Source organism: Pipistrellus kuhlii, unplaced genomic scaffold, assembly GCF_014108245.1.
Source record: "Pipistrellus kuhlii isolate mPipKuh1 unplaced genomic scaffold, mPipKuh1.p scaffold_m20_p_3, whole genome shotgun sequence".
Lineage (NCBI taxonomy): Eukaryota > Metazoa > Chordata > Mammalia > Chiroptera > Vespertilionidae > Pipistrellus > Pipistrellus kuhlii.
Window position 1 is genome coordinate 41553910 of NW_023425529.1, and position 27427 is coordinate 41581336.

Here is a 27427-nt window from a genome sequence, read left to right on the forward strand (position 1 = left end):
TATTTTCTTTTTGTTCTTTCTTAATATTAGGTAAAGCGTTTTGTTTGCTTAAAACATGTATGAGCCTATCTCAGATATGCCCAGAGGAACCAAGAAAAGGGGCGTATGCACCCCTCCCCCAGCCTTGGGCAGAGTTCTAAGGGCAAAGGAAAGCCTTTCAGAGCTGCCCCTTGGCCACGGATGTTTCGTAGAAAAGATTTTTGCCCCCTGGCCTCCTTCTCCCTTCCTTTCACTCCTCCTGCCAATTCCTTTCTCTGCCACACCTCCCCACCACCTTTTTTCCTTTCCAATGATGGACTGATGGGTTGACGGATAGATGTGATGAATAGATTAGAGGCCCGTTGCATGAAATTCATGCACGGGGCTGGGGCGGGGGGGTGTTCCTTAGCCTAGTCTACACCCTCTCCAATCTGGGACCCCTCGAGGGATGTCCGACTCCCAACTGCTTGCCTGCCTTCCTGATTGCCCCTAACTGCTTCTGCCTGCCAGCCTGATCACCCCCTAACCACTCCCATGCCAGCCTGATTGATATCTAACTGCTCCCCTGCCAGCCCATTTGCCCCCAACTTCCCTCCTCTGCCAGCCTGGTCACCCCTAACTGCCCTCCCCTGCAGGGTTGATCTCCTCCAACTGCCCTCCCTTGTAGGCCTGGTGCCTCCCAACTGCCCTCCCCTGCTGGCCATCTTGTGGTGGCCATCTTGTGTCCACATGGGGGCAGGATCTTTGACCACATGAGGGCAGCCATATTGTGTGTTGGAGTGATGGTCAGTCTGCATATTACTCTTTTATTAGATAGGATAGAGGCCTGGTGCTCAGGTGTGGGCCAGCTGGTTTGCCCTGAAAGGTGTCCCAGATCAGGGTGGGGGTTCCCTTAGGGCATGGGGCGGCCTGAGCGAGGGGCCTGTGGTGGTTTGCAGGCCAGCCACGCCCCCTGGTGACCCAAGCAGATGCCCTTGTATCTGGAATTTATTTACCTTCTACACTTTGTAAATTTACCTATTTACCTTGAAACTTTGTAGCCTGGAGCAGAGCCAAGCCTTTTGCTCGCTCTGTGGCCCGCAGCCATTTCTGTTTGGATTTGTTTACCTTCTATAATTGAAACTTTGTAGCCTTGAATGGAGGCGTAGGCCAGCTAGAGCAGGTGGAAAGCTTGGCTTCTTCCATTGCCTGGGAAACCCAAGCCTCCCTCCTGCTCTCTGTGGCCCTAGCCATCTTTGTTGTGTTTATTTGCATACTCACTCTGATTGGCTGGTGGGCACAGCTTGTGGGGGTAGCAGAGTGATGGTTAATTTGCATATTGCTCTTTTATTAGGTAGGATTAATTTTTTTTTGAATTTTTTAATGAGATTATTTGAGCCAAAACAATTGCCGGGAAGCAAACCTCAATGAACTGAGATAATGCTCCCTAGGTAGGATTAATTTGAGCTATGAAATCCAAGAGAACTGAATTCCAATCAATTGTGACATAGACAAACCTCAAAATGTGTTCTTCCTTTCAACAAATATTCATGAATGCCAAAGAGGTAAGAGGCACAATTCTAGGCACAGGGAATACAGTGGTAAGTAAAGAAGACAGACAAGGTTTCTGCCCTCATGCTACTTGCATTCTAGGCCAGCGAGGCAGATAACAAACAAGCAGACAAGTAAGTACCACCCAGCCTGTGTGGCTCAGTTGGTTGAGTCCTCCTATGCTCAAAGAAGTCACTGGTTTGATTTCCATCAGGACACATGCTGAGGGTTGTGGGCTCATTCCTGGATGGGGGCATGTGGGAGGCAGCCAACCATTGTTTCTCTCCCTCTCCCATCCTCTCTCTCTAAAATCAATATTTTTTTAAACTATTTTTAAAAAAGTAAAGTAAATACCATGAAGATTATTGCAGAATCTAGCTACACATTGTCTGAATTCAACTATAATCCATTTTGGAAAAGGTAAAACTGAGACAGTACAAAGATAAGTGGTTGCAAGGGATTTTGGGGAGAGGGGATGAATGAGCAGTAAAACTTTTCTGTGTGCTACTACAATATAATGACAGATATATGTCTTTATACATTTGTCAAAACCCATAGAACGGGCAATGCCAAGAGTGAATCCTACTATAAACTATGGACTTTGGATGACTATAATGCGTCAATATAGGTTTGTACTGGATTGTAACAAAAGTACCACTCTGGTAGGGAAAGTTAATAGTGGGCGAGGTTGTGCATGTAAGGGGTAAGCAGGACAAGTGGGAACTCTGTACTTTAGGCTCAACTTTGCTGTGAACTTAAAACTACTCTAAAAAAATAAAGTCTATTTTTTTTAAAGGTGTTTTGTGGGAAACTAACATGCGATAAAAAGTAACTAACAGGACCTACTTTAGATAAGGTGGGAAAGGAAGCCCTCTCTGCGGCTGTTTTTCTCAGCTATAAAATAGAAGTAGGAGTGCTTGTCTTCATATATATGTGTGTGAAAGTGCCCTTTAAATTGTTAGGTATCTTCCCATGTGATGAAGTTTACAACAGCACCTCTAATATATTGTGAAGCAGTTCTGAAATGGCCCCCAGCCAACCTTGCCTTCAAGTCCTTGTGCCATCCCCACCTTCTGATTATAGGATGGACTTAGTGACTTGCTTCTAAGGAATAAAATGCAGCGAGAGTGATGAAAAGTCACGTCCAAATCCCATAAAGACTGCAACTTCTACCCCCACCCCTGCCTCCACCAGCTCAGAAGTAAGCTGCTCTGTTGGTGTGACCCTATGTAGAAGAACCGATGTATCCAGCCAGACCAGCAAAGACCTTTGGTGAGATCATACAGGATGCAACTACCAGATGCAATGTGTGGTCCTTGACTAGTACTGATTGGGACTTATCAACTGTAAAAGACATTTTGGGGGCCTACAGGGGAGATTTGAATATTGACAGAGTTTAGAGAAAATGAAAATGAATGAAATAAAAAGGTGAAAATTGTTAACTGAGAAAAAGAAGATTCAAAGTAGCATGTTCATTATGATATCATTTTGCTAAAGAGAGAAAAATCATTTGATCCAGCCAGTGTTGCTCAGTGGTTGAACCTCAACCCATGAACCAGAAAGTCATGGGCTCGATTCCCAGTCAGAGCATATGCCGAGGGTTTTGGGCTCGATCCTCAATAGGAGGCATGCAGGGGAAGTTAATCAATGATTATCTTTTACCTTTGATGTCTCTATCTCTCTCTCCCTCTCCTGTATTCTTTGAAATAAGTAAAAACATAAAATATCATTTGTGTGTTTGTGCACTAAAAAAAAAAAATACAACCCATCCTATAGCCCAGCAATCTCATATATATATGAGTTCCTATGTCTACCAAAAGGCACACATTTGCCCTAGCTGGTTTGGCTTAGTGGATAGAGGATCAGCCTGTGGACTGAAGGGTCCCGGGTTCAATTCCAGTCAAGGGCACATGCCACATGCAGGAGGCAGCCTATTTTTTTTTTAATGTACAGTGGTGCCTCGCATAAAGAACGCCTCGCACAGCGAACGCTGCACACAACGAACTTCCTTTCATGATTCATACAACGAACTTCGTTTCACACAACGAAGTCGCCCGAGCTTCCACGACTGCTTCTCCCGAGCTTCCACGATCACTGCCGATGTATTGCATCCTTCCGCGCAGGCACTGCAGGCAGTCGTTAGTCACTGCGCTTAACTTAAGCACGTATCGCGGCAATCGTTCTTCATTACGAATTAAATCACGCACGTATCACGGCAGTCGTCCTTTTAAGTTAAACTCAATATTTTTTTTATATCATGGCTTCTAAAAAACAGGACAATGCTCAAAGGGAAGCGTCATCTGATAACGAGGAGCAACAATCAAACAATCAACCAATCCCAACTGCTGACATCAAGAACATCCTGGTCAAATGGAAAGCAGTTCAGGAGTTTACCAATGCCCACTATCCGGATTCAGCTGAAGCAAACAGGATCAACGATCTTTACTCCGATACTCTTGTCCGTTATTTCCGGCAGATGTTGGAGAAAAGAGAAAAACAAACGACTTTGGACAGGTTTTTCATGAAACCATCGGCCAAAAAGCAGAAAATGGATGAAGATGTGCAAGATTCAGTAGACTCTACTTAGTATGTCTTAAAATTAAAAAAATGTGTGTGTTTTTTTTTTTAAAAAATTATGTTTTTAGATGTATCTAAGTAAAAATAATAACAAAAAATTTATCTTTTTTTATGTCATCTTAGCATATTTTATGCTACAGAACGAATTATTTTTTTTAACATGTATTGTTATGGGAAAACGCGTTTCACATAACGAACTTTTCGCATAACAAACTTGCTCCTGGAACGAATTAAGTTCGTTGTGTGAGGCACCACTGTATATTTTATTGATTTTTTAAAAATCTATCTTTATTGTTCATATTATTACAAAGGTTCCTCATTTCTTCCCCCCTCCACCAGGTTCCCACCCCACTCTCCGCCCCTTCCCCATCCCCCATTGTCCTCATCCATAGGTGCACAGTTTATGTATGTTCAGTCTCTTCCTCCCTCCCTTTCCCTGATAGTAAATCCCTTTTCAGATAGTAAATCAGTTACTTAGCATTTTCTCATATCAATAATACCTCCACATGCCCAATGATACACTTCACACAAAAGACATTTCCAAATAGGTCAACCAGCCTCATTCAGGCCCCACCCAAGGCACTCACAGATCAACACCCCAGCGCTATACTAACTCAACACATCCAGATCTAAGCCTTCATCACTTGATTCAGCAGACCCCCAAGTTCCCGCAAAAGTTTCCAGCCATGTCTGAGAGGCAGCCGTGGGGCAGGGGCAAGCAAGGAGCGAGTTGTTCCGGGCCTGGCTGCTCCGGGCCCGGCCACTCCGGGCCTGGCCGCTCCCAGCCTGGCAGCTGCTGCTCAAGAGGCAGCCTATTAATGATTCTCTCTTATTATTGATGTTTCCATCTCTCCCTTCCCCTCTGGAATCAATAAAAAATATACATTTTTTAAAAGGTACATGTTCAAAAATGTTTATGCCAATTCATTATAGACAAAACTGGAATCATCCTAAATGTTCATCAACAGGAGGACGGATAAATAAATTATGATATATTCTAACAATGGAATATTACATAGCAGTAAAAATAGCAAACTGCTGATAAATGCAACCAGAAAGATTCTCAAAAATAGACTGCTATGAGAAAGAATCCAGACATAAAGAAGCACACACAGTACAATCCTTCTTATATAAAATTCAAGAGCAAATTATTCTAATCTATGGCTATAAGAGCCATGGGAGGCTGGATACTGACCATGAAAGGGAATAAGGAGTCCTAGCCGGTCTGCCTTAGTGGATACAGCTTTGGCCTACAAAGTGAAAGGTCCTGGATTTGATTCCCAGTCAGGGTATGTGCCCAGGGTTTCAAGCTTGATCCCTAGTAGGGGGTGTGCAGGAGGTAGCCAATCACTGATTCTCATCATTGATGTTTCTGTCCTTCCTCTTTTCCTCTCTGAAATCAATGAAAATTTATTTTTTTTTTTTAAAAAAGGACATGGAGAAAACTTCTCTGGTGAGGATAATGTTGTAGACCAGCAATTTTAAACCTTTTTCATTTCATGACACACGAACTAATTACTAAAAAACCTGCAGCACACCAAAAAAATATATTTTTTGCCAATCTGACAAAAAAATAGGCATAATTTTGATTTATAATACAACTATTAATAATAGTAATAGTAATTACCTACTTTTTTAAAAATTGGTTTCAGAGAGTAAAGGGGAGAGAGAGAATGAGAGAGAGAAAGAGAAATATTAATGATGAAAGAGAACCATTAATTGACTGCCTCCCGCACGCCCCACACTGGGGATTGAGCCTGTAACCTAGGCCTGTGCCCTCATCAGGAATCAAACTGTGACCTCCTGGCTCATAAGTTGTTGCTCAACCACTGAGCCACACCAGCCAGGCAATTACCTATCTTTTTTGCTATGAGTTTTTTAAAAATCTGGTGCCTATCTATAGATATAAAAGGCAAATATACTAAGTGTCTCTCTGATCCTTGACTGGTCGCTATGATGCACACTGACCACCAGGGAGCAGACATTTAACTCAGGAGCTACCATGATGTGCACTGGCCATTTACAAAGAAACAGCACCCTTCACCATGGACCTGGTGCCAAAAAAGCAACACTTGGCTTCCCCCAAGTAGAACACAGGCCCACCACCACCCCAGAGTGACAGCCCACCAAATCGCAGTGAATGCTGCCCAGACCTCCACGGTGCAAAAGCAAAATGCAGCCCACAACTCAGCCCAGCCCAGCCTGGAAGCTATCACTGTGGGCACCACATAATGACATCATGTAACAACACCTGGCTTCCTCTTCCTAGCGACTAGCCTCCTTGGAGTTTCTTCAGCCCAGAAACATGTCTTGCTTTATAGTCAGGTGCAAATGTTTTACACTTGAACCAAATGTCTGTGAAGCATTTTCCCTGTCTCATCTCATTTGATCCTCACAGAAGTCCTGGAGTACGTAGATAGAAGACTCGGTGGAATCCTATTTTCTTTTCATTAGCCAGAGAATAGAGATTTAGGAAGCTTAGAAACTTGACCAGACGGAAAAGAAGTAAGAAATGGTGAAACCTGAAAATTACTTCAGATTGTCTCTGCGCAGAATATAGTCAAACACTGCTGCAGTTAAATATTGTGTCGGCAACTAAGTAATTGCGTATTTTTAAAGAAAATCAAAGACAATTTTTTCATGGAACTAAATAACTTTATTCTGTAATGTATTGCCCATTTTGATCAATGACCTTTTGCCATCTTTCAGGCAGCATCATAATCCCACGTTAAAAAAACTTCTGGTTTTTATTAGCAAAAAACTGAATCAGGTACGATTTGACATCATCATCATTATTGAAATTTTTACCATTCAAGGAGTTTTGTAAAGATCGAAACAAAAAGTAATCAGATGGTACAAGGTCAGGACTATATGGTGGATGTGGCAAAACATCCCAACCAAGCTCCATTAATTTTTGCCGAGTGACCAAAGATGTGTGTGGCCTTGCATTGTCATGATGGAATACAACACCTTTTCGATTTGTCAATTCGGGCCGCTTTTCTTCAACTGCATTGTTTAATTTCGTTAGTTGTTCAATGTAGACATCAGAATTGATCGTTCGGTTGGGTGGTAAGAGTTCAAAGTAGACAATTCCTTTGTAATCCCACCAAACTGATAACAAAACCTTCTTTTGATGAATATCAACTTTTGATGTTGAGTTGGTTCACCTGGCCTGCTCCACGATCTTTTCCGCTTGATATTGTTGTAAACAACCCATTTTTCATCGCCAGTTATCAGTCGTTTTAAAAATGGATCATTTTCATTACGTTTCTTTAGCAAATTGCAGCTGCTAATGCGTTGCGTTAACTGTGATTCTTTCAGTTCGTGAGGAACCCATGTATCGAGTTTTTGAACATAGCCAAGTTGTTTTAAGTGATTTTCAATGCATGTATGTGATACATGAAGCTTCTCTGCAATCTCACGTGTTATACTGTGACAGTCCGAATTGATTATTGCTTTGATTAGGGCGTCATCAACTTCAACTGGACGACCAGAGCGTTTTTCATCTTTGAGTGAAAAATCACCAGAACGAAATTTGGCAAACCAATTTTGACACTGCCGTTCTTTTAAGGCTTCGTCATCATAAACAGCACATAACTTTTTATGAGCTTGCGATGCGTTTTTCCCTTTGCGGAAATAAAAAAGCAAAATATGATGAAAATGTTCCTTTTGATTTTCCATTTTTCAACGAACGCCAAACGAAAACTACAAAACAGATAAAAAAAACTTTTTTTACTGATTAACAGCTGAATAGCCAACTATCAAATAACAAAATGTGTTTTACATTTGTACTACGTCTGCAAACCTAAAAATTCAACTGAAGCCATATATGTGTGAAACCAGCAATTACTTAGTTGCCGACCCAATATTTCACCGTCTTCTCCCTCCGTGACCTACAATAATAATCTGCTTTTTGTTGATATTTACTGCTGTGTTGCTAACAATTACCTGAAAGAGGAGTCTAGGTGCTTCACTGGGCTGGAAAAAGTTTAGCTACGTCAGAAAGCAGGTCTAATTAAGCAAATTTATTCTATATCTATAAAAGGCTACATTGACAATCGATATATATAAAGCTCCTGCTGGAGCCAATCGCACACATGTGTTTCAATCTGTCATTGTCAATCTTAAATTTGTTTGACACTTCTATTATAAAGGGAAAATATTGATGTTAAAATATTTTTTAATTAATTTCCTTTCAATGTGCATAAATCCATGCACCAGGCCACTCGTGCTTGTATATAAGGAGTTCTGTTACAAAGAATTAATGAGACACAATCCTATTATGAGACATGACCAATAAGATGCAATTATATAAGATTCTATTATATGACCTATATATTTATGGTTCAACTGAAGGCATTCACACCAGATGGCTATTATTGCATTGGGTGTTTTCATTTATCTTATTTTATTTATTTTTTTATTTATTCTTACCCAAGGATATGCTTTTATCAATTTGAGAGAGAAGAAGGGAAAGAGAAACATAAATATGAGAAACATTGATTGGTTTCCTCCCATATGCGCCTGACCTGGGAATGAACTGGCAATGGAGGTATATGCCCTGAGCAGGAATTGAAGCCAAAACCTTTTTGTGTATGAGAAGACACTCCAATTCCCTGAGCCACCCAGACAGGGTTGTTGTCATTTTTTTATGTGACAGTCAAAGAGAAAAGAGGTCAGTGCCCTGACTAAATAGTCAGGTATTGCATATTTTAGAATTTTTGAAAATCCAGTTGAAAATCCCTGTCATAGATCTTGACTTGGATATTGTTACAAAGGTAGATATATATGCCCCCTCCAATAGAATTGTACTTTTAATATTTGTGCACTTTATGTAATTGAGTTATATCTCAAATTTTTTTTAATCTTAAGAAAAAAATCATATAGATTACACCCAAAAGGTGATAACTTCTGGATGGTGGGAATATTATGTTTTGATTTGTTTTGTCTTGTTGCTTATCTGTATTTTCTAATTTTCTATTTTTTTAATTGGTTTTTAGAGAGAGGAAGGGGAGAGATTTGTTGTTCCTCTTACTTATGCACTTATGATTCTCGTACATGCCCTGAACAGGGATCAAAACCACAAACTTGATGTATCAAGATGACACTCTAACCAACTGAGCTACCCAGCCAGGGCCTTGTATTTTTAAATTTTCTATAGTCCATAAATATGGCTTCTGTAATAAAAGGTTATTTTTTAAACTGCACTCCAAATAGTTGATACTATTATTCCTGCTGCCTTGGGGGAGAGTCAAGAAATGCACTTGCTGCATGATTCCTGAAGGAGATGGGGTGTGGCCACGAATAATAGGAAGGAAGTACTAATCACTTTGGCATCCGGGTGTGGGGACTTAGGGGAAGTCCCCAGGGTTGAACATGTGGAAGGACGGTGTGGACCTGCGTCTCTGGCCTACATAGTCTAATGGAAAGAACCCAGGAGGCAGAATCTAAGGATCCTAATCCAGTTCCACCATGGACTGATTGTAGCCTTTGAAAAGTCATTTAACCTCAGAAGAGGGAGGACTAAGGGCTAGTCACAGGGCCTCTGAAGATTCTCTCCACCACATGCTGCTTATCTGTTTACAAGGCTCTTACCACCTGTGATAACAACTAATTTTAACATAGCCATTCCTTTTCTTTTGAATGTTTCAGCCACTCCATTTTCTGAAACCCAGAGGTCCCTGTGGAATTCCCAGAGATCCTCAGTTAAGCAAGCGCTGTCCTTTTCCTTGGTTAACAGGTAAGAACACTCAGTAGCTGAGGTATGTGACTTCCCCACAACTCGGAAGTGACAGGAGCAGGGCTTGCCTTTTGGTTTTCAGACTCCAAATCCTTAGTCCTTTCCACCTGGCCAGATGGCCTGTCCCTGACACTCACCTGCGCCTTCTTGGTCTGTACTTGCTCCCAGAAGCTCTCCACCGTCAGAGGACACTGATTCTGGGGAGGGATGGAGGCTGTGCACACAGCATCCCTGAATGTCCTCATGCCTTATGGGGGCTGACTTCAGGGCAAAAAGGCCCTAGACTTCTCCTGGCTCTGTGTAACCCTGAAGGCATTTGGGAGTTCCAATGCTAGGGAATCACGTGGGTCAAGGGTCTTTTTAAAAAAATATATTTTTTATTGGTTTCAGACAGGAAGGGAGAGGGAGAGATAGAAACATCAATGATGAGAGAGAATCATTGATTGGCTGCCTCCTCCATACACGCAACTGGGGATTGAACCTAAAATCTAGGCATGTGCCCTGACAGGAAGTTGAATCATGACCTCCTGGTTCATGGTCAAAGCTCAACTACTGAGCCACACCAGATGGGCAGGGTCAAGGGTCTTTCAGTATCACTTTCCAGCCTGGCTCCAGGGTAGTTGCCAGCTCCCTCTGACTTCCTGACCCATGACAAGGAGCCAGGACTCTTCACCAGCCTTCTGCCCTCCTCCCTAGGAGCCTTCTTGCCAAGCCCTGACCTTCCTACCTAGGCCCTGCCTCTCCTTAACAACCCCTCTCAGGCCCCTAGGCCTCAGCCCCCTTGCGGCTGAAGGAGCAGTGAGAAGCAGAGCGAAAGGCAATGGTGGGCCCAAGGGGCAGCAGCTTGAGCAGCCAGCACTATGCTCTCTTCAATAATTCATTGCCAGCGAGGTTGAAGGCACCATGCCCTCATTCCGAGCTGGAGAAGGTTGCAACAAGAGTGTTGGCAGCCCCCCAGCCCCCACCTATAAAATGACCAAGTCCCTTCTGTCTCAGACTTCTGAAAACCCTGGGATGCTTCAACTGCCCCTGCTAGGGGAACGATTGCCCCAAAGAACTCCACCCCTTACATCTAAGTGAAATATCTCAGAAACCCTCACCCCCGGCTCCACCCCCACCTCCCCTCTTTCCAACCCTACTTCACATGTGGAAGGAAAGGAAGGATTGAAACTGACCCCTTGCTGTTATTCAGAGTCCTAAACTGTTAAGAGTTTGTCAAGAATGAAGGGTAGAAGGCAGTCAAGTCTAGTCCAGACTTCCTTCCCCAGAATCCTATGGATCCTGCTGCTACCAGCCCTTCCTCCACCTGAGGCAGCCCTGGAGTTCTGCTCCTGCACCAGCCTCATTCCAATCCATTCTGTGCAGCTGGAATCACCCATCACACTGACCTGGAAGGGAAATGGAGATCTAAGACTGAAATAAACATATATCCACCGCCTACAATGTGCCAGCATTGAGACGGACTCTGGGAAGCAAGAGAATGAGAGCCAAGCACCTCAGCCCTCTCACCTTCCCTCCTTCCCAGGCACCAGAGGACCCCCAACCCACAGAGCCGTCACACTGCCTAGCCCAGAGCGGGCAAGAGTCATGTCTGGAAGCCATAGCTGAGAGCCCAATTCCTCCAGAGAATCCTGGGGTGCGGGAAGGTGCAATCTTACTGGGCACAGTCAGCAAGAAGCTCTTCAGTATTTATAGCAAATGCTGTGTCAGGGGATGGAGCCTGAAAGTGCCTAGAAGCATCAAATATCACCATGGGCCTAGAGGCGGAACCCAGAAAAAGAAGACCGAGATTACAGCAAGAGAGACTGAGGTTTGATGTTGGAGGCACTTCCCTAGAGTAATATCTGGAGTTGGCAACGGGGATTCCCTGTGGAAGCTGCTCTGAGCTTTCTCGGACGTGACGTGTGGACCTTTTTGGTCTCGGAGGAATGGATACAAAACAATGAACATGGTGATCTTTGTTCTCTGTCCTTGTGGTTCAGTTTTCAAATGCTAAGGCCACTAAGTACCGTTGTGCAGGCTATGCCTTCCTGGGGAGGCAAATGGGAATTGATCAGTAGGGCAACCAACCCCCTGGTGGGGAGGCCCTGCCAAAGGGGCTAGCAGAGGCCCTGCCAATTATCCTGAGATCCTGACAGCCTGGGGATCCGGGAGGTCAGAGCACAGGGTGAGCCGGCTCAGAAAGAGGAGATGAAAACTGCCTGAGAAGCCCTGGGGACTGGACGCTGGCACTGAGGACCCGGAGGGGCCAGGCGAAGGCGTGGCTCCCAGGAATCTGTCCAGTCCAGAAGCCCCTCGTTGGGTGCCAGGTACTGGAAAGTCAGAGCCAGGGGTGGGTGCCCAATGGAGCGAGTAAGAGGGTTAGTCCCGCAAGCATCTCACGTGGAGGGGGCTGGGAGAGGACAGTCCTGGGAACCTGGGCTGAGGTTCCTACCTTCTCTGTTTATGGCCCAGCAGCTGGAGCGGAAATAAGAAAAAGTGACGGCTGCTAAGCTGCCCCTATGCACCTCAGAGTCCCTCTGATAGGCTGAGAGAAATCATTAATATTTCTATCTTAAAGTAGGGATTGGAGAGAGGAGAGAGAGGTGTTCTAGGCTGTGGGTTCTGGGAGAGAGGAGGGAGGGAGGAGAGAAGGAAGAGCCAGAGACAATTGTTAGCCTTGGCCAGCACACTCCACCCCACCCCACCCCTTCTCCTATGGAAACTAAAGCTGCCCCAAGGCCCAGAGGAGCCAGTCCATTAGCTGTGGTCAGCGGGGGTGCACGGAGTGGGGGGGGGGGGGGAGTAGAGGGGAGTGTCTCCCTCCAGGTCTTGTTGCCAAATGGAAGGCCAAGCTTCTGCTCCAGTAGAGCCAAATACAAAACAAAATAAAAAACCTCTGTGCACGTTTAAAACACACACACACACACACACACACACACATAACCTCTTTATCTCTGCTGAATAGTTGGAGCTAAGTAACTCGTAGGTAGATGGGTGTATGTGTAAGGGAATCCTCAGACCTACTGAACTAGACCACAGAGAGGGGGGCCCGGGAGTGCCCCCCCAAAAGCACTTTCCAGGTTAAATCCAGCCTGAGGAGGAGCTGGGAGTGGAGAGGAGAATTATCTCCCAATTTAGCTCCCTCCGGAATGAGGGCAAGTGGAGGGTCAGTTACACAGAGAGGGAGAGAAGTCTTCCAAGATTCCCAGGGGATGGGAGGATTGAGGGGAGGGGTTCTGGGCACCCCCAGGGTAAGGGAGTTGAAGAAGAAGAAGAATTAGAAGAAGAAGAAGAAGAAGAAGGAGGAGGAGGAGGAGGGAGGAGAGGAGGGGGGGGGGGAGGAGGAGGAGGAGGAGGAGGCGGGAGGAGAGGAGAAGACAACGAGAAAAGAATGAACGACCAATCAAAGAATACAAAGAGCAATATAAGCAGAAAAAAAAGAATACGAATCACTCTCTCCCATCCAGCCTCACTCCTCCACATCAGCAAGCCCCGGAGTACGAAGAGCAGTGCAGCTCAGCTCAGCAGTTCCCTCAACGCGGGACAAGTTCCCCCTAGTCGGGAAGAGTTCTAGTTGGTGCGGAGGGAGAGTTGGGAGCTCCCGGTCACTCAGCTTCAGGGTGTGTCCGTGTCTCCACAAGGGGGTCTGGTGCATCCTGCCAGTCCCCAAGCCACCGTCTCTGGTGCGGAGAAGAGTCCAGTGGGGGTGATGGGGGTGAGGAGGGACCAATGAGAGGCAGATCCGCTTAGAAGGTGCAGGGAGAGAGCTGGCTGGGGCTACACCCCTGCTCCCCCCTTCCCCCGTCAGAACTTGGGCTTGTCCTCTTTGACGTGCCCGCTGAAGGGGGCGGGAGGGGTACTGACCCGAGGATCGGCCCGAGACTCTGTACTCCCTGCTGCCCAGGCCGTGCGGGTCGCTGCTGGGCTCGGTGGAGTCGCCCCAGGAGACCAGGATGGAGGTAGGAGCGGTTTGGGGCTCCAGAGAGGCCAAGTACCGAAAAGGATACTTGGGGTGGGAACAGAGTGCAGCCTGGAATCCCATCCTAGGGATCTGGAGATGGGACCGCGGCTCTTGGAAAGAGAGAAGGGGGTTCGTCCTGGGCTTGGTAGGGGTCCGGCTCAGAGCTGTGGCCACTCCGCTCCAGCCGGTGCAGCGCCTCCTGCTGGCAGGGCCCGGCCGCTGCCGGCTGACACACAGGACCCCGGGGCGGGTACCGCCACCTGGAGGGCGTGCGGCCGCCGGGCGAGCGAGTCCAGGGGGCGCTGCAGCCGGACCGGGAGCCGCCCCGCCTCCGCCTTTCCCCTTCGCGGGCCGAGTCCCAGCTCGCCGGCCCCGGGGGGCGCGGTGACAGAGCCTCCCGGGCGCCGGGCGACCCCAGCCAGGCTCTCTCCAGCCGGATCCCGCAGAAGCCGCAGGGTCTGGATCCGGGACAGGGAGGCGGACGGGCTTCCCCGGGTCCCAGAGAGAGAGCCTCGGCGCAGGGAGATCCATCTTCTCTGGTCCAGCGTCCCCCGGCTGAGGCTGAGGTCGGCCGGAGCGGGCGCTGGCGCCGGGCGCGCTCCTCCCCGGACGCCGGGCGCGGGCGCACGGAGCTGGGCGCGGAGAGCAGAGCCTCCCCCGGACTCCGGAGCTGGCGGCCCTGGCGCCGCTCCAGCCGCTCTGCCTGCGGCGGTGGGAGCTCCAGCCCCTGCTCTGTGGAGGGGTGCAGGAAGAAATGGGGGGGGGGGGGAAGAGACTAGTGGACGGAAGGACAGCGGGAGGCACCCCATACACAGAGACCGTAGAGAGAAGGAGGAGACTGACATGGAGAGAAGAGGACTGAAAGGCGGCGGGAGAGGGCGAGAGTGACTAGAGAAGGAGAGGCGAGAACGGGAGAGGGAGGGAGGGAGGGAAGGAGGGAAGGAGGGAAGGAGGGAGGAGAAAAGGGGGAGGGGACCCGGAGGGAGGGTAGGAGCCGGCGGCGGAGCCGGGCTGGCGCAGGGCGAGGCCGGGCGGGTGGGCGGGGAGCCCTCGTGCGGAGCCGCAGCCGGGCCCAGCTCCCGCCTCGGAGCCCCTGGCTCGGGGGAGGGGGAGAGGCGCTGGCCCGGTCTATGTCTTTTTCTGACTCCAGTGCAACCTTCCTGCTGAATGAGGTAAACGCGGGGCCCCTCCCCAGGGGGTGGGAGGGAAGCCCCACTCCAGGCAAAGAAGTGGGCTCGAATTCGGGGGAATTGCAGTGACGGGGAGGGAGAGCAGAGATGAGGCTTCGGGTGGAAGAAGCCGTAAGAAAGAAGGGAGTGGCTGGAGCTGGTAGCTTCCAAGCACTTGAACAGGAATGGGAAGGGATGACTGCCTGGGGAGGCAGAAAAAGGACTAGAAAAATAGGGGGGAAAGGGGGCTCAGCCAAACTCCTCCACGCCCCTCCCTGGGTCCCCTGGGGAAAGCTAGAATGCTGGGGGCTTTGGCTCGGTCCAGCTCCTAAAGACCACTGAGGAGGGAGATTCCCCTGAGGTCCTAGTGCCTGCCTCAGTTTCCCCACTCAGTGCTCAGGGGTTGGCATCTGCCGGGCTTCCTGGTGTACTTACAGAAGCGAGGTATCCTGGAGGCTCCCCGAGAACTCCAACTCCCAAACCTGGTTATTTGGATCCCCCCCCTCCCCCCGTGTCTTGCTTCTATGCTTTGGGTGCCTGCCAGCTGCCAGTCTAGCAGCTCTTTCCTTAGAAAGAGGAGGGCGGGAAGAAGCCTCTCCTGAAATGCCTTTTTTTTCTTTTTCTTTTTTTTCCCCCCTCAACACTCTCCCCTTGTGTGCAACAACAGAAAAGAAAGGATAAGGGCTTGGGGCGACATCGACAGTGACAGGCACATGTCTGATTACAGGACAGGCATGAGGACTGGAATAAGCAGCTGTGGGTGAGGTGAGAAATGGGGGGGGGGGGGACACCCGACATTGAGTAGCAACTAAGAGATAAGAGAGAGAGAGAGATGCTCTGAATCTCCTCCTACAAGACCCAGGGACAGGCCCAGGGACAGGAACTTGGATCTGTCTCCTGGGGGTGGTTGGCATGGCAACTCGTGCTTCTGGAGCAGACTTAGACACCATTGTCCCAGAAGGGGGTGAAGACAGCAAGGTGCACGGGGAAGGAGTGAGGTTGAGGGCAGAACAGCTGTCACCAGGACCCCCCGGTGGTAGGGAGAATCCCAAAAAGAGAGGTCTGGGGATAGACTGGGCACTGGGGGAGAGGCAGGTGCCTCAGCAGCTATCTTCTTTATGAGAGTTATCTCCCAGGAGCACCTTGGGGTCTATTCTTTCATACTTCACGCCTCCTTTCTGCCCTCTGGGAGAACAGGAAGGATTGAAAGGCAGAGAATAAGAGAGGAGGATATAGGAATTCTGAAGAGCTGGAAAGCACAAAAGTGAGAAGATAAGAGTGTCTGGGAACGTCCAATACAGAAGAATTCAATATATTAACCTCCAAATCGTACTGGACGAAGAGGGACTGTGAAAGTATACTGCATCCCCACCCCGCCCCCAGTAGTGATGGGTCCCCTCGGTCATATGGGACCCCACACACCGTTGTAGCAGGAGGAAGAGGCTGGGCAGGGCTGGCCGGCACCACTCGGGGCCAGACCGGCTGAAGGCAGAGGAAAGGTGATCTTAAGAGAAGGCCCCTTCTCTCTTTTTCTTGCCAAGGGAACAGAATGAGCCGCAGAAGTGGGAGCCAGTGGGTCTGGGTGGTCTTTCTCTTCCATGCACAGTGCTCTCTCCCACAAGTTTCCTCAAACCCTCTCAGAGTCTTGGTTTTCTATTTCCCCTGTAGCTCCGAAGGTAAAGGGAGCAGCAGATTCTTGAGTCAACTTCCTGGGGTGAGAAACGGGGAAGGGAACGGAGAAAGACTGAGCTCAGGCCCTCAGGTGTAAACCTCTGTCCACCTCACACAAAGCTGTGGGTGAGTGCGGGTGGGAGGCAATCAAAATTCAAAGGAATGCTTTTGCTCAGGAGACGGAGGAAACTCCAATGGGTGGATCTTTGGGGAAGTTTGCTCCTAATAATAAAGGCTGCTGTTCGGTTCCTAACCTCAAATCCCAGCGCTTCTTTGAAGGAGACAGGCTGGCGCAGAGCGGTACACGTGGCTCCAACCAGGACATACCAGCCACCCCACCCGCATCCTTTTGCTAAGGAGGGAATCTGGCCTTAAGCTAGTAATTCTGGGGAGACTTGCCTTCCCCCACCCGCACCCCCCAAGCCCCAGTGTGGCCAGGATGCCACTTCTATCCCAGCCACAGTTCCCCGTCTCCACCCTCTGGTTTCTTTCCCATCGATTCAGGGCTCACCTACCACAGCCCCTCCCTGTCCCAGTTCCCACGGATACGCTGGCAAAGCCTGGCACAATCCTTGGCAAGGAAGTGAGGGAGGGATCCCCCATCTTGGCCAGGCTCGGATGAAATCTGCCTGCGCAACAGGTGTGCGGCTGCCAGACCCGAACCCTCCCCGGAGCGCGGGATTGGCGGCCCTTTGGTGCGGGGTCCCAGAAGCGAGGGGTACGAGCACCTAGGGGAGGGGGGGCACTTTCACGGCATTGACCTGGCGTCGCCAAACCCACCCCCCTCAGCACCGTGGCGGGGTTCGCTTATGGCGTCTCTGGCACCGCCCGGGCACCTACGGCCGGCTCACCTGGGGGCCCTCCCCCTCCCGCCGCGGCCCCCGCCCCGCCCCTCCGGTCTCCCCATTTTCCCGTCTCCCCCTTCCTCCCTCGCTTCCTATCATTTCTTCCTTCCTTCCTTCCTTCCTCACTCTCCCGCCTCCCGTACCCAGATCGGGCTCCCGGGACTCAGGTCCGGCCTCCCCGCGGCGCCGCGCCCTCCCCTCCCCCGCCGCCGCCTTTGTTCCCGGCGGAGCATTTCCTGGGCCGCCGAGCGGCTCGGTCTCCGCATCCCTCCATCGCCCCGCCTCCTCCCGCCCGGACCCGCCCGCCCGCCGTCTCCACCCCTTCCTCCCCGCGGCCCCTCCGGCCCAGCGCTGCCGGGGACCCTCCTGCCCGGCTCCGGCGGCGCCCGCTCCGGCCGGGATCCGGGCTCCCCGGGAGGCCGCCGCCCGCCAGGCCCGGGAGGGGGCGGGCGCGGGCGCTATTGTTTGGGGCGCCGGTTCCGCGGCGGCGCTCGGGGTGGCACCGGCCGGGCTGGGGGGCGGGGAGGGGGGCGGTGATGTGAGCTCCGAGCAGCTGGTCCCCGCGGCGCGCTCCCTCCTTCGCGCTCCCTCGCTCCGCGCGGCCGGCCGTCCGCCCGCAGGGCTGCGGGGCGCGGAGGCATCTTCCCGGGCGCGGCCCGCGGTCCTCGCCCCGGCCTCGGGGCCGCCCCCGCCCCCGGCGCCGCTCGCTCCCCCCGCCCGGACTCCCCCATGTATGACGACTCCTACGTGCCCGGGTTTGAGGACTCGGAGGCGGTGAGTGCCCGCGGCGGGGGTGGGGGGTGGGGACGTTGAGGGGCACCTCCTCTCCCTCGGACCCTTCTCCCCGCTCAGCACTTTGAAAAGGCGTCTCCGTGGCGGGGCAGGGAATGGGGGGGGGGGGGGGGAGAAGGCGCTCCAGAAAAGTGGGAAGATGGGTTTTCATTATCAGGGGCTCCCCAGTCCCAGACCAAGAGACCGCGGTTGTGTGCAGGGAGGGGGTGGGGGGCAGCGTGGGGGAAAGACTCGAGCAGGTGTTTCCAAAGCTCAGGAAGGAAGGCGGAGGGGAAAGGGCTGTGGAAATGGCACACACATGTCTGGAGTTCCCAGAGGAGGCTGTGTGGGGTCTGAACATAACCGCTACAGGAGAAGCGGGGTCTCTTGGTTCCTGGGGGGACAATCTTAGACCTGTGCCTCAGGTAAAGGACAGATGTAGGGAGCTTGGGAGAACACCAGAGAATCAGGTACCAGCCTCTTCAGAGGGAAAGATCACAAAACTTGAGGATCTCCATTATCTCTTCTCCTGGCCGGCCTGAGCTTGCCTTCTCTCCTAACACTCCCTCCTGCCCAGCTTCTCTAACAGGCTGGGAACTGGGCACCCCGCACACGGGTGGGCCTGCGGACTGACCCCCTCCAGCCCATGCCTCCTGCTGAGGTGTCCTGAGAGCTGCGGGCATCCTGAGCTCCTGCTCAGCATGGAGGCTGGAGGGGAAGCCAGAGGAGCTGAGGGCCTGGGGATGGAGAGGAAGCTCTTTGCTCAGAGAACCAGGCAACCGATAAATATTTAATTCTCCTCTTTGCTTTTATCTCCTGACCCACTGAGACAAATCAGCTCATTAGGCAGAGATTCCCGGAGCTCAGAGAGGAGGAAGAGTGCCTGGAAAGAGGGGGCAAGGACAGGGAGCACCCCTTCTCTCAAACAGCACAGAAGGCTCCTTAGGGGAGGACCACTGAGTGGTGGGAGGGGCCCCAGATAGGTGTGGAAGGTAGAGCACTCCAGGGTTGAAAGTGGAGTGTTGGAGTCTTCTTTCGTCTCTGGCTGCCAAACCCAGGAGTTTCGGGCTCCCAGTGGGCAGCTCTCAGTCCCTTTCTGAGGCTGGGCTCCTGCTGGGCCAAGTTGCCCATCGGGCCTCTAGGGCTAATTACATGGCAGCAGGAACAGATGACCTTTCAAGGCTCTGGTGGACACCTATTGATGATGGTTGAAGAGACAGTTGGCATGGCCCAGGGTGCCAAGGTGAGCTGAAGAAGAAACCTCTCTGGAGGCCTGGAGGGCCCTAGAGAGAAGCAAGAGCTGCTGCCAGGTGAAGCCTGGCCTGCGGCTGGTGCTGGGAGCAGTGTGCTAGCCCATCCCTTCCCTGCCCCTCTCTGGTCCTCGGTTCGCCCTCCTCCACTTTCCTTTCTCTCGCCTGGCTCCTTGCTCTCCCTGGGGCCCCCTCTGAAGCAGTGGGAGGGAGATCAGGCTCTAAATAAATCCACCGGCTCATCTCCCTCCTCTCCTTCCCCCGTGCCAGGCAAGAGTGGAGCTGCAGCCTGCCCACGCACTCACCAGGCAAGGGGGGCACGGCTAGGGCACTGTGCCAACTCCCGGCGGCGCCGAAGTGCTGAGCCTCTGGCTGTTTTGGCATAATGGGGGAGGGGAGGGAAGACCCCAGATTAGGCTGGGCAAAGGTATCCTGGCTTCCCTACGTGATACCAGGGCATGAGAGAGGTGAGCTCTGAGGACTTGGGAATAAGGAGAGGGGGTCTCATTCTGAGCCCAGCTCATTCGAAGTGTAGGGAGAGATCCTACCATCGCCATCCCAGGGCACGAGGTCAGGTAATCCAGGCACTCCAGGCAGGGATGGTATGAGGACTATTAGGCTGAGAAACTGGAGAGCAGAGACTAAAGGTTAGACTCATCTCAGCACAGGTCCGGGCTCCTAGGAGGCATCTGAAAGGTGCTTATCACCATGAGTGGTCCTCCTGCCTTGCCTCCTTCCTCCCAGCATGTTGGGCCCTATTCCGTTCACTCGGCATCTCCCCCAGATTTGTATTCCATATCTAAGACCCCTGGAAGGAGGTACCCCTCTCTGCCGACCTTCTAAAGATTCTTCCTGGGGCTCAGCCGCTCTTTAACCACCTGCCAAGCCAGCCTTATTTTATTCTCAAAGGAGATGGGATGCAGCAGGCAGACCCTGCTCCTCTGTAAAATGAGAGACTTTCCGCCCTGTGCTATCTTCATGTTGTCTACCGCAACATGGACTTAGCTTAGGCCCTAGGGCCTGGCTGGCATCAAGCTGACCAGCCCTCTCGCCCATGGAGGGGCTGGAGCAGAGGGCATGCCGGACAGCAGTCTGTCTTCCCCGCTGGGCGTCCGGCCTCTGCTGCCTTCTGTAGGCAGTCACGCGCTGTGGGCTTGAAGGAATGTTCCTCAGGCCGAGAATATCCTAAACCCCCTTCCCTGCTCACACACACATTCCTGCACGGACTCCTTATCTGGGCTCCTACCTCCTCTCTGCCACCTGCACCTCAGAATTGATGCGAGTACCACTGCAGGCCTCTGATCATAAGGAGGGGCAACTGGGGCAGAAAACAAAAGATCCCCTTTACCCTAAACTGAGGGGGCAAAGGGGACGGACGTCCTGACTTCTGTCCTGAGGCCCAGGGCTCCTGCTCATTTGTGCGTCTTCCTCACGGCCTGGAAGGTGAGTGCTGCCACCCTCCAAACGCACCCTCATTGCCCAGGGACTCACCGTGGATAAGACTCAGCCACTCTGCTGGCTCAGGTTACCAAGGACGCCCTCCCTCCAATCGCGGGGTCCTGCTCCTCCGCTGGGTTGGCTGGCACCAACATGGCCTCCTCCTGGGCTGATATCCCCCCGGGGGTGGAGCTGGGGGCTATAAGCCAGGTGGTGGGCGTGGCTCAGCCTCAGGCTCATGGAAATAGCTTTGTGTTGCCCTTAGTCTGTGCCTCTCCCCCCCCCCAATATATTTTTGTTGATTTCAAAGAGGAAGGAAGAGAGAGAGAGAGAGAGAGAGAAACATTGATGAGAGAGAATCATTGATTGGCTGCCTCCTGCTTGGGGATCGAGCCCACCACCCAGGCATGTGCCCAGACTGTGACCTTCCAGTTCATAGGTCAACACTAAACCATTGAGCCGCACCAGCCGGGCCAGCCTGCGTCTTGTTTGCTGCCCAGTTGCCCCAACACATGTGAGAGGAAAGCGGGGGTAGGGAGAGTGGAGAGGAAGGAACTCCCAGGAGTTGGCAGCTCTGCGTCCTCTTCACCCTGAAAGGATAGGGACTCGGGAGATGAGATCTAAGGAGTGAGTGGCTGTATCCTGACACTCAGGAACAGTGCCTTCCAACCAGCATCTCTTGGCTGTTCATCTGCCAGTCGTTTTAAAGGGGGAACGTCTAGGTGGCTTTGCAGGCTGATGTGAACAAGAGGGCTGGGTCGCCTGGATTCAGAATTATCTTCAATATATCATCTTCAAGACATCTTCCGTCCCTCTGCAGTGGAGGAGGACGCGGTAGAGGGGAGAAGAGGGAGGAAGGAGGGAAGTGAAAGCTCTATTCAAAGCTGCAGTATTAATAGGCTTCAGGGAGGAGCCAGATCTCAGCACATATGGATTGGGTGGCGTTCCTGCAGCCCCAGATGCACTGGGGACCTTTTCAGGGAAACTGGAGGGACTGTTGGGGCCCAGGCACCTCGGTGGACATGGAGAGGCTGGGGTTTGTGGAGGGTTCGAGGGTGCCCCTGTCTGCTCTTTCCCCGTGAGCCCGGGGATCACAGCCTCTCCCCCATGCCAGGGTTCAGCCGACTCCTACACCAGCCGCCCGTCCCTGGACTCGGACGTGTCCCTGGAGGAGGACCGGGAGAGTGCCCGGCGGGAGGTGGAGAGTCAGGCCCAGCAGCAGCTGGAGAGAGCCAAGGTACCTCTGCTTGTGAGCTGGGGGCAGAGCAGCCAGGCTGGGTGGAAGCTTGTGCTCCGGCCCACGGCCCTAGCGGTCTGTGGGCAGGATGTACGAACGTGAGTGTGAAAGGCTGTGTGTGTGATGGGTGGACAACAGGCCCCCCACCCTCTGCTGATGGGGCGGTGGGCCTGGAAGGGTGCTCTGAGGCCCCCCTCGTTGGCACTGATGGCCAAATTCTCTAGCACAAGCCTGTGGCATTTGCTGTGAGGACCAATGTCAGCTACTGTGGTGTACTGGACGAGGAGTGCCCAGTCCAGGGCTCTGGAGTCAACTTTGAGGCCAAAGATTTTCTGCACATTAAAGAGGTGACCACCCACAGCCCCCTAATAGAAGCCATTTAACGTCCCTCCTCTTGCCCCAGTTCCAATCCTCTTAGTTTAGTCCTCAGCCCATAAACAAGTTCCCAAACTCCTCAGCTTTATCCTTAGCACACACACACACACCCCTTATACCCAAACCCAGCCATCCTCAGGGTCTCCGTCCTGAGATCTGGCTTGGGCTCAGTCTTCACATGTGTGAAGTGAGCAGTTAGATTAGCTGCCTTTAGGTCCCCTGCAGGTGACAGCGTGATGCGTCACCCTGAAATCTTGGGGTGGCCCAAAACTGTCTGCCCCTCCCTCTGGCACCTTCTCCTGCCCCCTCCCACTCCCTCCCTTGTGCTGCCTTTGTCAGACCAGCTCTGTGAAGACCTCCCTGGCTCTTCAAGCTGGAGAGCCAGAACTGAGGCCCGTGACTCCTCCCCTCCCCCTTTGCTCCATCCCATGCCCAGAAGTACAGCAATGATTGGTGGATCGGCCGGCTCGTGAAAGAGGGCGGGGACATCGCCTTCATCCCCAGCCCCCAGCGCCTGGAGAGCATCCGGCTCAAGCAGGAGCAGAAGGCCAGGTGAGAGCGGGGCTGTGGCTCTGTAAACACTCCCTGCCCCCTCCGTGTGGGCACTTTACCTGAAGTCCACTTTCCTACACGGGCACGCACATCCCACCCCGCTAAACACACACACTCAGTCCCGCCTGTGCACATTGACACTGCACAGATATGCACGCAGGCACACACAAATGCACGTGCCACTCCTCCCTCACTAGCTAAACCACAAGGAAATGCATACGACTGTTAACTAATGTGTGGAACACAGGCGCACACTGACCTTCCTTTCTCCTCCCAGGAGATCCGGAAACCCTTCCAGCCTGAGTGACATTGGCAACCGACGCTCCCCTCCTCCATCTCTAGGTAGCCTCCCCACAGCCCACCTGTCTTGGGTAGGTGGGTCACTAGGACCCGGGGCAGGGAGATGTTCCCCAGGTGACCTGTGTGGGGAGGGGTTGGGGAGGGGTCCGAAGAGCTGGCAGAAGCCCATGTCTCCCCTGGGGAGGGGAATGCATGCCCCAGGGCCTTTCCCCCCCTTCACCAACATTAATCTTTTATTTCCTTTTCCAAAAAGCCAAGCAGAAGCAAAAACAGGTGAGTCAAGGAAGGGACCTGGGCTTGGGGGCTCATGGCTGTAGGAACAGGCATTGTGGAGGGGCCGCAGAACAGGGAGGGAGGGAGGGAGCCCAGAGCTTCTGAATTGTCCCCACACCAGTCAGGCAGAGGGCAGGCCACCAGGCCATGGCTTTGCTTGACCTCAGGTCAATTCTGCAGGCAGAACATGTCCCCCCATATGATGTGGTGCCCTCCATGCGGCCTGTGGTGCTGGTGGGACCCTCTCTGAAAGGTTATGAGGTGAGAGAAGGCCTTGACCCCAAAGATCGCCTCTGCCAAGCCTGCCATGGGAAGGCCCCGGAGACCATGGGAAGGGTCTGTGTGTGGAGGGGATGGGCTCCAGGGCCATGCCTGCTGCCGCTGCCCTTCTCCAAGAAGGCCCTCAGCCAGTTCCATTCCGTTCCCCTCATCTCTCCCACCAGGTCACAGACATGATGCAGAAGGCTCTCTTTGACTTCCTCAAACACAGGTTTGATGGCAGGTAAGCTGCTCTGGCCTGAGGTGGCCTGAGAACCAGGGAGAACATCATTGCCTCCTAACATATGTCTATAGCAAGGTCTTTTCTAAAGGGAAAGTTAGGAATTAGGAGGGGCCTAGAGCTCGAAATTGAGAAGTGAGCTGTGATCTCCACCGCCTCCCCAGGATCTCCATCACCCGAGTCACCGCTGACCTCTCGCTGGCAAAGCGCTCTGTGCTCAACAATCCTGGCAAGAGGACCATCATTGAGCGTTCCTCCGCCCGCTCCAGCATCGGTGAGAAGCCCCAGCTCCTGCTTCTCTGCTCAAGGCCTCTTCCCTAGAACCTTCCTCCTCCCTTTTTCTTCCCCAACTCTTCCTCTGCCCGTCCCCACGATTGGCAAGACCAGTCTCCTCAGTTCCCTGTTCTTCTGCCTGCCCAGGCCTTGATGAAGGCCCTCTCCCTCCATTACTGGGGAGGCCCCCAAACCCCGCTGGAGCAAGTGGGGGGGAGCCGCCAGTGAACACTGTGGCTCACTTGCTCCCTCTATAGCTGAAGTACAGAGTGAGATTGAGCGCATTTTTGAGCTGGCCAAATCCCTGCAGCTGGTAGTGTTGGATGCTGACACCATCAACCACCCAGCACAGCTGGCCAAGACCTCACTGGCCCCCATCATTGTGTTTGTCAAAGTATCCTCACCGAAGGTAAGTCAACAGCAGAGGTGGGGAGGCCCCCAGGGCTGCCCTCCTAGAATGCCTCACAGCTTAGCCTGGCACCTGCCCCAGGGCTCCCGAGTTCCCTTTTCCTGGTGCCAGATCACAAGCGGGGGGACATGCCCAGTTCCTTCTAGGCCCAGCTCTGCCCAGGGCCCCCCCCGAGGCTCCAGGCCGCACTCTGCCCTTTCCCTCAGGTACTCCAGCGTCTCATCCGCTCCCGAGGGAAGTCCCAGATGAAGCACCTGACTGTGCAGATGATGGCGTATGATAAGCTGGTTCAGTGCCCACCAGTGAGTGCCCGGGCAGCTGCCCCTGTGCCCAGTCTTGCTTTTCCAGGGCTGGGGCCGTGAAGGAGATGGGGTGGGGAAGCCAACATTCCCCCTTTCCCCAGGAGTCCTTCGACGTGATTTTGGATGAGAACCAGCTGGAGGATGCCTGTGAGCACCTGGCCGAGTACCTGGAAGTTTACTGGCGTGCCACCCACCACCCAGCCCCCAGCCCGGGACTTCGGGGTCCTCCCAGTGCCATCCCTGGACTTCAGGTAATCATTTCCATTTGGCACTGATGTGTAGGCTAAGCCAGCCAAAGCAATGCCCCCTCCCTGCCCAGAGGCTTGTCCTTGGCCTCTCAGGTTTGAGCTAGGGCAGATGGATAAAGGAACTTCCTGATGAGAAGGAATAAATCAATACGATGGGTAACAGGTTACTTTCCTAAGGCTCAAAAGAAACATACTCTCAAACTTCTCTATTTTTTATTTTATTTTTTGATCCTCACTGGAGGGTATTTTTCCATTGATCTTTAGAGAGAGTGTAAGAGAGAGAGAGAGACAGAGAAACATCGATGTGAGAGAGACACATCAATTGGTTGCCTCCCACACCAGGGCCAAGGATTGAGCCTGCAACCAAGGTACATGCCCTTGACTGGAATCCAACCTGGGACCCTTCAGTCCATGGGCCGGCACCCTCTCCATTGAGCCAAACCGGTGAGGGCTCTCTGGTCTGTCTTGAAGGCAGAGACCGAATTTTGCTGGAGTCAGAAGCTCCAGTTTTCCATATCTGAAGAGGAAGAATAAGCTAGTATGCTTCCCTCCCTTGCACTGTTTCCCGAACCCAGGCACTGAGAGTTGAGGGGGGAGAATTCCCCGTCCCAGGAGTCCTGGGAGACATGGGAGGGAGGCCACGGCGAGGTCGTACCGCCTCCCTTAGAGCTGGTGTGTTATCCCCAGAACCAGCAGCTGCTGGGGGAGCGTGGCGAGGAACACTCACCCCTTGAGCGGGACAGCTTGATGCCCTCGGATGAGGCCAGCGAGAGCTCCCGCCAAGCCTGGACAGGATCCTCGCAGCGTAGCTCCCGCCACCTGGAGGAGGACTATGCAGACGCCTACCAGGACCTGTACCAGCCTCACCGCCAACACACCTCTGGGCTGCCTAGTGCCAATGGGCATGACCCCCAAGACCGACTCCTCGCCCAGGACTCGGAGAGCAATCACAATGAGCGGAACTGGCAGCGCAACCGGCCCTGGCCCAAGGATAGCTACTGACCGCCTCCTGCTGTCCTACCCTGGCAGGCACAGGCACAGCTGGCTGGGGCACCCACTCCAGGCAGGTTGGCATTAGACTGGCACTAGGCTCAGCCCCTCACAACCCCCTGCCCAGCTCCAGGGCTGCCTGTGATCCTAAGGTTCTTGGAAACGCAGGGTCCCCCTTACCTCCTGGGCAGTGACCCCCCCCTAAGTTCCCATTCCAGGTACTAGCTGTGTGTGCTGCACCCCTGGCACCTTCCTCTCCTCCTGCACAACAAGCTGCCCCACTGGGCAGTGCCCTCAGGCCAGGATCCCCTTAGCAGGGACCTTCCCACCAGACTCAGGGAAGGGATGCCCCCTCAAAGTGACAAGGGGGGTGTGGGCAACATGACACGAGGAAGACACAAGGCTCCTGAGCAGACACAGTCCTGACAGTCCGAGGACTCAGGCTTTGTGCTTTGGGGTCTGAGGACCTCCACTCACCTCACTGCCACTCGAGAAAAGAGACAATCAGAGCCCGACAGGGTGGCACTCCCCTCCATCAGCTGGGGAGGCATCTACGGACGAGGCTGGAGTAGCAGGCTGGCTGGGCTGGGGCCAAAGGCCTCACAGCTGAGGGTCTGGAATCGAAGGGTCTCCTCACTCTGCCAGGAGTCTTCCTAACATCTGACGGGACCAGGGCCAGGAGCTGACCCGAGCTGAGGGTTTGGGAAGGGAGCGCATGTGTAGCAGAGACCGTGTGGAACAGCTTTGGGGGCCCCCTTGCCCCCCTCATCCTTTCGCTCTTGCATCCTGTCATTTCTGTTCTTGGCCCTCGTGCCTCCTTTGGGGCATATGGGCCCCAAACTCTATTCCCTCATTCATAGCTGCTGCTTGTTATGTTCCGGTTAGGTGGAGAGAGAGACACAGTAGACAGCCCTCAGAGGCCCTGTCTGCCCGGCTACCCTTGCCTTATGGCTCTAGTGTGTGACCTACAGAGCATGCTCCACAAGACCCTGACCCACCTCACTGTCATCACTAATAAACACCATGCACAGTCCTCCAGGCTCCTGTTCTGTCTGCT

The 27427-nt window shown here is 52.5% G+C and overlaps 1 protein-coding gene across 4 annotated transcripts; it reads left to right on the top strand.

Moving 5' to 3' along the window:
* The first annotated feature begins 13671 nt into the window (after positions 1-13671).
* Positions 13672-27403, top strand: CACNB3 (calcium voltage-gated channel auxiliary subunit beta 3). 4 transcript variants are annotated; one of them, XM_036455336.1, is made up of 13 exons: positions 13672-13767; positions 22027-22149; positions 22374-22496; positions 22961-23076; positions 23354-23418; positions 23630-23649; positions 23830-23910; positions 24093-24151; positions 24313-24422; positions 24679-24830; positions 25037-25132; positions 25234-25383; positions 26068-27403. In XM_036455336.1, exons 1-13 carry the CDS (start codon positions 13762-13764, stop codon positions 26380-26382), a joined length of 1416 nt encoding a protein of 471 aa, XP_036311229.1. In that variant the 5' UTR covers positions 13672-13761; the 3' UTR covers positions 26383-27403. The 4 variants fall into 4 exon arrangements, with proteins under 4 accessions (XP_036311229.1, XP_036311227.1, XP_036311225.1 ...); XM_036455334.2 differs by lacking the exon at positions 13672-13767 and adding an exon at positions 14788-14941; XM_036455332.2 differs by lacking the exon at positions 13672-13767 and adding an exon at positions 17772-18228.
* The last annotated feature ends 24 nt before the right edge of the window (positions 27404-27427 follow it).

Bases quoted from the DNA above. Each gene is read 5' to 3' on its own strand.
- CACNB3 (XM_036455332.2), top strand. From the start codon at position 18,184: ATGTATGACGACTCCTACGTGCCCGGGTTTGAGGACTCGGAGGCG. The intron at 18,229-22,026 runs GTGAGTGCCCGC...CCCCCATGCCAG, and splicing joins GGTTTGAGGACTCGGAGGCG to GGTTCAGCCGACTCCTACAC. The intron at 23,650-23,829 runs GTGAGTCAAGGA...TCAATTCTGCAG, and splicing joins CCAAGCAGAAGCAAAAACAG to GCAGAACATGTCCCCCCATA.